General features: G+C 38.2%; 1 protein-coding gene across 2 annotated transcripts in view; it reads left to right on the top strand.

Moving 5' to 3' along the window:
* The first annotated feature begins 1,672 nt into the window (after positions 1–1,672).
* The window catches only part of BMX (BMX non-receptor tyrosine kinase), a 52,890-nt gene continuing 44,360 nt past the window's right edge, over positions 1,673–10,202 (top strand). For both annotated transcript variants that reach the window (XM_045856017.1, XM_045856016.1), the window contains exons 1-3: positions 1,673–1,787; positions 8,873–9,019; positions 9,875–9,979. In XM_045856017.1, the coding sequence (XP_045711973.1) occupies positions 1,785–1,787; positions 8,873–9,019; positions 9,875–9,979 (255 nt within the window). In that variant the 5' untranslated portion in view covers positions 1,673–1,784. The remainder of the gene's footprint in view (positions 1,788–8,872; positions 9,020–9,874; positions 9,980–10,202) is intronic.

The raw sequence follows: 10,202 nt of genomic DNA, 5'->3' as shown, positions 1-10,202 counted from the left end.
TCCTATGGTCTTTCTGGGTAGAGGTGACAAGGCACACTAGAATTTGAACAAATAAATTTTGTAATCAAAAGAGCTGGTTGCCATAACTTAGAATTAAACTAAGGACATGGAAAATTCAGAACCAAACAAAGGGTCTGGAGAAGTGGAAGAGGAAGTAAATGAATAGAGAATAAGTAAATAAAACTGTGACATTTTTGACTCAGAGGAAACCACTCCTCCCAGCTGCCCTTGAGTGTTCCAAGGCACAAGAAGGGACAGGCACACCAAGAGACTGTGCCCAAGTGTTTCCAGGGCTCTCCCGCTTGCTTCCCTGTTCCCTTCCCCTCCATTTACTTTTTATTCTAGAATTGACTTTTGCCATGCTCCCCTGCTTAAGCGGTAGAGTAAATACAAGTCGCCATGTGGGAAAGAACATTGATTCATGCCCAGTTTGACTGCCAGCCCTATTCCTAGGGGATGGAGAACTATTTGGACTTCATCAGTGACTTATTTGTTGTCAGAGTGTGATCTCCTTTCGTTTGAAATCTTCTGAAGGACCCTTTGCCCTTCCACAAATCCCAGTTTGAAATAGAAATATTAAAAATGTCTCTGTAAGTTATTTTTCACACACTCTACCATAATTGAATCTTTACTTGAGGTTCTTGCTCCACTAGATATAAGCCCCCTAAAGATGTGGGCTGCCTCTGTCCTCTTTATTACTGTGTCTCCAACCCCTAACAGATTGCATAGCACATGGAAGTTTCTCAGTAAGACTTGGCTGACTGAATGGATGAAAAGAAATTATGCCAATCCTGTGTCCACTCAAAAGAATACCTTTTGAATGCCAGTAGCTTCACTCTCCTCTGCCAATCCAAGATTTCATCACGTTGTATGTGTTTACTAATAAGTTAAAGTAGCCAACAATTTATAAGTAAACAGTGTGACAATGCATGCCAATAGGATGACTAATTTTCTTGGCTGTCCATAGCAGACCCTAAAATAAGTCATTAGATTTATTTCATGTGGCCAGCCAGTGTGCACCAGAGAAAATGGTAGAAAGAATAAAACCAAAGCTAGAAGACTGTACATGAAAAATGATTAAAATAAATTTTAAAACAAAACCAAAGCTGTGATGTTGTCGTAATGATGTCAAGTGATAATCACACTCTTTCCTTATAATCTTGATGCATGAACATTAGGAAAACTGATCTCTTTTCCATTTCTGGATTTCCTAATAATATAAGATGTCCAATGTGCTCCTTTTCAGTCCTACTAACTGTCCTCTCTCATATATTCTTCTGCCTCCTTTGTTCAGTGTTGAGTTGAAGTTTTCATTGCTTATCCTCTGTGCACTTTGGCGTTACCTCATGGTTTCCTGACTCATATGAGAGAAGTCAGCGTCAGAAGTGGAGTTTTACAGAGATATTTTCTTGTTCTTTCAAGCATCAGGTTTTATAAACAAAGGCAGGGTTATCATTTGTACCCGAGAGCTGCCTGGGAAAAGCAGGAGCTGTGGTTATCAAAGTTGGAACCTTTAAGAAATATGCTTTTGTCTCCGTTTTTGTTGCATTCAATCAGATCAACAAGTGTTGGCTAAGTGTTGAGCGTGGTTTCCTGTGGGATTGTGTAAGGTCTTGCAGGACAATAAACGTTTTGGGGGCACTGAGTAATGTAGTCATTTCTGACCCGGCAGCCGGGAAAATGTGAGACAATTTGCTGTTGCTGGAAGGAGGACAGTGGGGCTGTGTGCCTGCAAGAGAAGTCTGACTTCACCGCGGTGGACCCAGGCAGCGGAGCAGGCCAAAATGGTGCGTTTAAGTGGCAGGTGGCTATGCAATGTCATATCCTACAGGAACACAGGTTCGGATCTGGGTGTTGTACAGCCTGCAGTTCAAAAAGTTTGGGGAGCCAGCTTTTAAAAATACAAAAATTATGAATATAAAGTTGTTGGGGCTCCTCCAGGACTTTGGATGGGGCCATGTAATTTGCATCCACCTCCACCTCCTGGCTGAAAACCTTGTGCAGGGCAACTGGCAGGTTGTATGTATATCATCACCAGCTCCTTCTAGCTTTGTGTTGTTGCCTTTGATTTTCTCCTTAATATTTTTATGTATTGCCTTTCCATGTGTTTTTTATATTAGCTTCCTAACTGCTTCAAAAGGCAAAAATAATGTTAGTGATTCTTTTCTCTTTCTTTTTATGGTGTTATTTTAGTTCCAGATATTTGTTCTTAGGTTCCTAAAGTCTCCTTAAATCAGAGGCTTAGGGGTATCTTAGATGGAAATAGAAAGATGGGAGGCAGGTGAACCATAGCTATATCCACCTCCATATAATCTTGAAAATTCTTGTGGACTGTGATGATTTCATTGGATTTAAAAAGCAGTACACTGTCATGTGATCTATATCAGTGACTTTCAAAATCTCCTATGCACACAGATCACCTGAGGATTTCAGTAAAACTCAGATTCTGATGCACTAAGTCTGGGGTGGGAATTGAGACTCTACATTTCTAACAAACTCTCAGGTGATGCTGATGCTGTCAGTTCATGGAGTACGCTTTGAATAACATCTCACATTGGTTTATAAGAAATCTGGTGGCACACATACACAGTCACTAAGGGGCTGGTTCAATCTGATTTTAAGGTCCAGTTCCATGATTGAAAGCTTGTAACAGGCCTGCAGAGCAAGTGCTTATTGACTACAGAATACCTGGAAAAACTTCCTGCCTCCCATTATCACTTATGCCCAGGAGCTGGGGGAAGGGGGACCAGGACTGAAATTTTATGGTGAGGGTCCTTTTGTTTTTAAACTTTGCTATGGACTTTTTAAGAACTTGCCTACAGAGTGCTGAGAGGGAGGAGTGGGGTTTCTGGAACATTTGCTGGTGTGCTAGGCATCTTACCACCATTTTCTCTTTACTCCTCCTAACCCTTTGAGGTGGTTATTTTTTTCACTCCCTTGAAGATGGGGAAGCTGAGGTTTAGCAGGGTTAAGTAACATGTCAGGTTGCATGGAGACATAGTAAGGGATTTGAACCCACAAAACTTGGGTGCTTTTGCACATTACCAACCTGTATTCTCTAAGCAGTGCTGTGTATTAAACTAATACAGCATAAGGTATTAGGACATAGATTTATTACACTTTGCTTTTCTCCTAAGCAAGATGCCCAGAGGAGTGCCCTAGCAAAGGGAAGGGAGCTGGAGGAAAGAGGTGGCTGAAAAGAAGGAAGGGCTTAGAAAAGCTTTATGTGGCACTACAGATGAATTTCACACATAATGTAAATTTTAGCTCCAACAAAAATGACATTGGAATTTTTGCCTTCTTTGTGCAAAAATGGCCTTCACAAAATGTCTGTTTTTCATAAATTCATTTTTAAGTAATTGAGGTATGGTGTTTCAAAATGCTGAGAATTTGTGTGTCATTGTTAAAGGATTTCTGTTCCTATCATGCTAAGACAATTGTAGCTTTCTCTCTTCTGCATAACATCATGGAAAGAGAGACTTGGTGGGTTCTGTGGAGCTAGTATTTGTCTTTGGCCAGCATATTAAGAGTTATACTTTTGAACCATTTTGCCTGATTCTGAGTTAAGCTTTTTGTTCCTGTTTAATTTGCCATATACTTTGTTCAGTTATTTAGCAGGAAGGTAAGCCTGCGGCAAATGTTTGAAGATCAAGTTTGTCACAATGTTGTCCAGTTTTGCCTTCCACAGCCCCACCGTCCCCAAGTCCTCACTTGAAGCATATTTCCTTTCCTCCTCCCCACTCCACTGACTGCCCTCCCCCAATGTGGATTATTTTAATATCTTGACACCTACCAAAACTTTTAGCTAAATGACATGTAAAGTAAGAGAGGAAAATTAAATTAAGTAAAGGAATAAGGAATTGCCACTCTCATCTTTCAATTCCAAAGAATAAAGTTTTAAGGGCACCATCCTGAGACAGTCAGGGAATAAACTGTTTGGTTGAGGGAACTATTCAATGACTCCATTTAACTACATATGCTTTCTCCCTTCCTTTCCTGTCTCCTGCTCCCCTTGTACACCTCTTAGAATTTATTCCAACTTTTGAATTGTATGTTCTTACCTATTTTCAAATGTGGGCTAGAGGTTTGCTACTTAACACTGCCTCGGTCCCCACTGAAAGATTATTCATAGGTCACATCTTTCTGTTATTTCTCTTGCATGGGTCTGGTAATACTCAAATTTATGCAAGGCTATAGGATGTTTAGCTGAACACACAGATCTCTTTTAGTTTATTTATTGTCATGATGGTGTGGACAGTGACCCAATACGACACCAAAATCTGGCTCCCTAGGCTCTGTGTCTCAGGTCACATCTTTGCAGTTCTGGCTAAGTCACTCAGGCTGCTGGGGCTAGTTACTGCATCCATAAAATGACTTCTAGAGTTCCTATCAGCTTTGATATTCTATGGCTGCCTTCATATATTTAGGTCGCAGGGGTGTCCAACCTTTTGCCATCTCTGTGCCACACTAGAAGAAGAAGAGTTGTCTTGGGCCAAACATTAAATACATTGTGACACATAACCACAAAAAAATCTCATAATGTTTTAAGTAAATTTATGATTTTCTGTTGGGCCACATTTACAGCCATCCTGGGATGCATGCGGTCCATGGGCTGCAAGTTGGACACCCTTGGTTAGAGCCTTCTCTGATTAGGAGAGTTACACAGCTGGCATGGCCTTCTCTAACATTAGCATCATGGTCAAGAATATATGCTGTGGAGTTAGGCTGCCTGGATTCAAATCCCAGTTCCACCACACTAGCAGTTTATCTTGAGCAATTTACTATCTGTCACAGCTTCACCAGCTATAAGCAGGGAATAAGGTTGTAACCTACTCCACAGGGGGACTTTGTTACAACTCACCCCACAGGACTGGGGTGTTATGATGTGCCCTATACTGCAGTTGGTGTACCTTATAGGGTAGGATGTCACAACCTACCCAATAGGATGATTGTGACCAGTAAATGAAAGCATATTTTTAAGGTACTTTAAGTACTGTCTGACACATGGTGAGTCTTCCTTAAATGTTAGCTAGGATTATTAATTATCACTACAATCACTCATATCCTTCAAGCTCCAATATTAATGCCCTCTATTTCACAATTTCTTTCTTGATTATCTTAAGGAAAAACCCCACTTTTTCTTTCTCTGGCCTTTCATAGCAAAGACAACAGAGTCTGCTTTAGCACTTGAGTTGTTTCCTTCCACCTTCTTCTCTTTTAATCACGATTCAGTGCCCACAGTGTGCCTAGTATTTCCATATAAGATTTCTCATTTAAGTCCCATGAAGTGGAAGAGCTATTGCCGCCTCATTTATCAGATCAGAAAACTGACATTGGGAATAGGGAAGAGGCTTGGTCAGGTGACACAGCTCACAAATGACAATACTATCACCTCCTCCAAGCCTTCTAAGTCTAGCACCCCACAGCAACCTTGAATATTATTCAGTTATGAAACCGAGCTCTCAAACCTGTTTGCTGTCACTCAGAGCACACTGCAGGCTCAAATTCAAGTGTGTTGAATAGACCTAGAGTTGAACACCTTTCTCTCATGATACAATTTCCTTATAAATGCTAAATAACCCATGTTAATTTGGCATGAATCCTTTATGTGTGTTATAGAGTACATAATGTTTGCTGGTTTCCTCATAAAAATACTATATTGATTTTTGTCAGGGTTTTTTTTCCCTTTTGCTTTCGTTGTACTTTAATCTCCAATGTACTTGCATGTGCTTATGGAAATAGGTAGCCTGGGCTATTTGGCAGGCAAATTGATGTGTCTATTCTATGTAGGTGGTAATATGAGGGTCCAGCCACATCCTACCAGCTCCTCCATGGAAAGAGATTTCTGGCTAATATTGACTAGGTTTAGGATCTCATCTTATTTTGAAAGGTGTTGGTTTTTTTTTTACCTTCTCAGCTGAATTTCCCTTAAATAACTGTAGGCAGAGCCAAGTTTGCTAGTCTTTGGACAGGCATTTGAATCAACAGTGGTACCTGACCCCGTTCAACTTATTGTCCTAATAAAAGAGACATTACATTTCTAAAACTTAGTCATCAGTGATTATCACCTCCTATACTAAGGGAGACCAGAAAAATATTTTCATTTTAGAACCTAGGCTAATTTAGGAGAAGAGAGAAGTACAAGAAAGGGACAGAAGCAAATAGAAGAAGAAAGGCAGGTCCAAACTTGAGGAGGGACCAGGTATTAGAAGAAACTGATCTGGAGATGACAAAAGTATAAGTCATCTAAACAGGGTTCAAGTTTGTTAGGAAGCATGAGAGTCAACTTTGAAGGACTTCAAAGACATGTGGCTCTGAGTGTTTATTACATGAGGACAACAGATTACAGACTCCTATATATAGTAAGTGAACTCATTTTTGTAAAAATAAACACATGCATGTCTATACTTGAAAAAAATCTAAAGGTATGTTCACCAAAATATTGACAACTTTTTTTGTTTTTCTTGTCTGTAGTTCTTGACTTTGTAGGAGGAATATATATCACATATAATTTTTTAAATGAAGGCCAAAAATTTCACAAAGGACAAGATTTTGGAATGAACAATTTTGTTGAAATTTGACAAATTATATTGCTTTAGACACAACATGTATAAACCCTTAAAGATTTATCAGAGAATGTGCTTGTGGACTTGACACCTTCATTTCTAGTCAATGTTCTTCCCTTCAATAGGCAGAAGTGACTTTGTGAATTTCATTTGTCAATGGTTTCTGTGAGTCACCATATTAATTTTTAGATAAAATTTCCCCAATACTATCCTTAATGTGATAAATGTGAAAGATCTATAGACACAAAAGTTTGTGTGTCATCATGCAGTACTGGGAAAGCCTGAGTACCTGCTTAGACACTGGGATTTGCATTTTCAAAACAGTGTTCTTAATGTTACAAGTTGATTTAGCACCTGAAAAAGTTTGAAAAGTAACTTTCTTATTCTATTAACTAGATCAATCTAAGTAGCACTCTGCTTTGAGGAGTAATGTATATAAAAGACATTTGAGAAGAGTTTTCACTTTTTGTTTTGTTAGTTAATTTTTAAATGTAGAATTGTAAAAGGCAAAACTGCTCTACAAATACACCCAAGAGGGGACTTCAACTGACAAAAAGTGGAACCTTAGTGTCAGTAAGTCTTCAAGCAAATTCTCTTTCAGCTACAGACTGTGGGCGTGGAAAATAATCTTATCTGAGCAGGTGTATGTGTAGAGTTTCTAATGGAGACAAAGGTGAAAGGTAGGTGTGTTATCTGCCTCCCCAGGTCCTGCTGGGTTTACTACACCCTGATCTCTGCCCTGTCCAGGGCAAAGATACAGTGACCATGGGGAATAACACCCTTTGTGCTCAAGAAGCACATCCTATGTTTGCAGAATTTTACAATGCTTTCCCACACACACATAAATCAATATTCAAAACAAAAAGTGATCAAAACTCTATTAAATTTAAGAAATAAGATTTCTACTACTCCTGCCTATAAATCAGATGATGCCCTTGGAGAACCTTTGAGAGATTAATAGTCTTAAGATCTACATAAATAAATAATTAAAGCTGATTTTCTTGATTCCCCTTTCTAGAGTGGTATGGTTTCTATTAGGACAGAAGCTGTCTGGGGCTGCCCACAGTTTGTTCAATGACAAGCTGTGTTTCTTAGTCTACCTTGCTTCCCACTCCCAAACCATAGTGGGCCCACCATATTCCTGGGCCAGTGAGAAGTGCCCATTAGTGATTGGACAGGTTCACTTGGCATCTACCTCCATCTAGACAGAGCAATGCCCATGTGGGTGCTTCCTGATCTAGAGTGATAAATAGGATGCAAATATCTTCAGAGGGAATATGAGTGATAGTAACTCAGAGCAGTAACTTTTTGCTTAAAGCTTGACAGTTAAAGGTAAGGAACCACAAACACACTTCAGCTCTCTCCAACGTAAGGTGAGTAAAGTTAATTTCCTTCAGATTATCAATAAGAAAAAGAAAGATGATAATTATTGGGCATGGGACTGCTAATAATGATGTGGTTTCACAAAGCAAAGAGCATAAGAAAGTTTCTCTCTTGTGGTCCACTGCTAAATGCCACTTTTCATGATCAGACCTAATATCACACTAAGGGTTGAAGCAATAGTCTCAGAAGAACCAGAAAATTAATGCATTTATTTCCCAGAAATACTTTAAGTTTTAATGTTTTACATGGTTTGGGGAGGAAAAGAGTGTTTTTAGTGTATAAAATATCATTTTTTTAGTTTTTTATCTCTTTTGATATAATTTTAAATGTTTTATTCTCAGAACACTTGAAAAGTAAACCCATGTCCTTTATGATAAAGATCTGAATATGATCAGGGGGTATGGGTGTTATTAACAATGATATCAGAGTCTCATGGTGCTTTGGATAATTTGGTCAAACAGCTGGTCACATTAATGAACAGAAATTTCAGCTGATCAATTACTTCAGACATGGTGAGCTATATGGAATTCAAATTATCTGAAGCTCGATTATGTCCAATTCAATTTAACAAATGCTTATAGAATGCTTATGGAATAAGGAGAATTTCAATAAGTTGGCCTGGCAGGTAGTATGAAGATAATAAATTTGTGATTTACAGTAGGCAATGAATAAAATGGATAAAATGCTATAAAAATTAAAATATTTATAAAAGTCAAAGCCAACACACTAGGAAAAACAGTTCAGGTGTGTGTTTATTTAAGAGCCTGCTTAGTTACTTTTCCTCTATAATCCTAAATCTAACTTCAAAAATTGTATTATTTATATTATCCCTGAATGAGAAAAAGTTGATAAAAATTATGAAAGTAAAAGAGAACCTAGTTTGATAAGGCAAATACTCATTTTAGTTATTTTATTTTATTTAGGACGACAGCATGGATACAAAATCCATTCTAGAAGAACTTCTTCTCAAAAGGTCACAGCAAAAGAAGAAAATGTCACCAAATAATTACAAAGAGAGGCTTTTTGTTTTAACCAAAACAAACCTCTCCTACTATGAATATGACAAAATGGTGAGACTCTGTTTATTCCATTGCTTTTATAGTATTTATTTTTAAGGTTCTACAAAGTACTTAATTATAATGAAACAATTATTAGATTTCTTAGCTTACACGGTAAAGATCACCTTGCACTCACTTATCACATTTGTCTTTTCTTAACCAAGGTATAATCAATTCAAGAATAAAGGGTGTTAAAACATTGGCTGACTTTACAAAGACAAATTGAATATCACTTTAGAATAGTGGTTCTCAACTGAGGGTGATTTTGTCCCCTGGGGGACATTTAATAATGGTTGGGACATTTTTGGTCATCATAATTGGTGGGAATAGTGTGCCACTAACTTCTAGTGAATACAGGGCAGGGATGTTGCTAAACATTTTATAATGCACAGGACAGCTTCCCACCAAGAAGAATTATCTGGCCCCTAATAGCGCTAAAAATGAGAACTCCTGCCTTAACACAGTTCTGGCAATATGACTATTTGTATACAGTTGAGAACTCTATCACAGTGGAAATACTGAAGTACTGTCATAAAATTGAAACAACTGAAGATGCTTTGTGAAGTTAAATCTTGATTTTCCTGAGTAGATTAACTACATGGTAAGTGATTTGAAATGTATTTTGAGATTATCAAACAAAATTATTAAGTACTGCTGGAAGACTTGCTTTGGGAGGCATATATGAATTTGTGTCCATACTTTAAAATATATTTTGCTGCCATCGGATTTTGACTATTACAGAATAATTAGAATGATTCTCACATGCCCACCCCATCTCCCAGTCTCCCTGCCAAGCATAACCTTAACTTTATGCTTTTCTTTGTGCACCACTGTGTGTGATATCTTGTATTTTGTTTTGTAATTCAGAAAAGAGGCAGCAAAAAAGGGTCAATTGAAATTAAGAAAATCAGATGTGTAGAGAAAGTCAATCTCGAGGAGCAGACCCCTGTGGAAAGACAGTACCCATTTCAGGTAAGGGGAGGGGCAACATTCCATTGAATGGATGAGTCTTCTTTGTTTGATCTTTTATTTTTATTTTTTGTTTATTCTATTACAATTGTCCCAATTTCTTTTTTTTTATCTTTTTCCCTCTCCACGCAGCCTACCCTTTCTGCCCACAGTCAATTGCCTCTTGGTTGTCCGTGTCCATGCATCATACATGTTCTTTGACTAGTCCCTTCCCCTTCCTTCCACC

Source organism: Phyllostomus hastatus, unplaced genomic scaffold, assembly GCF_019186645.2.
Source record: "Phyllostomus hastatus isolate PE091 unplaced genomic scaffold, TTU_PhHast_1.1 phas_scaffold_12, whole genome shotgun sequence".
Taxonomy (NCBI): domain Eukaryota; kingdom Metazoa; phylum Chordata; class Mammalia; order Chiroptera; family Phyllostomidae; genus Phyllostomus; species Phyllostomus hastatus.
Note: the sequence above shows the minus strand (reverse complement) of the source record. Positions and strands in the feature narration are given on the sequence as shown.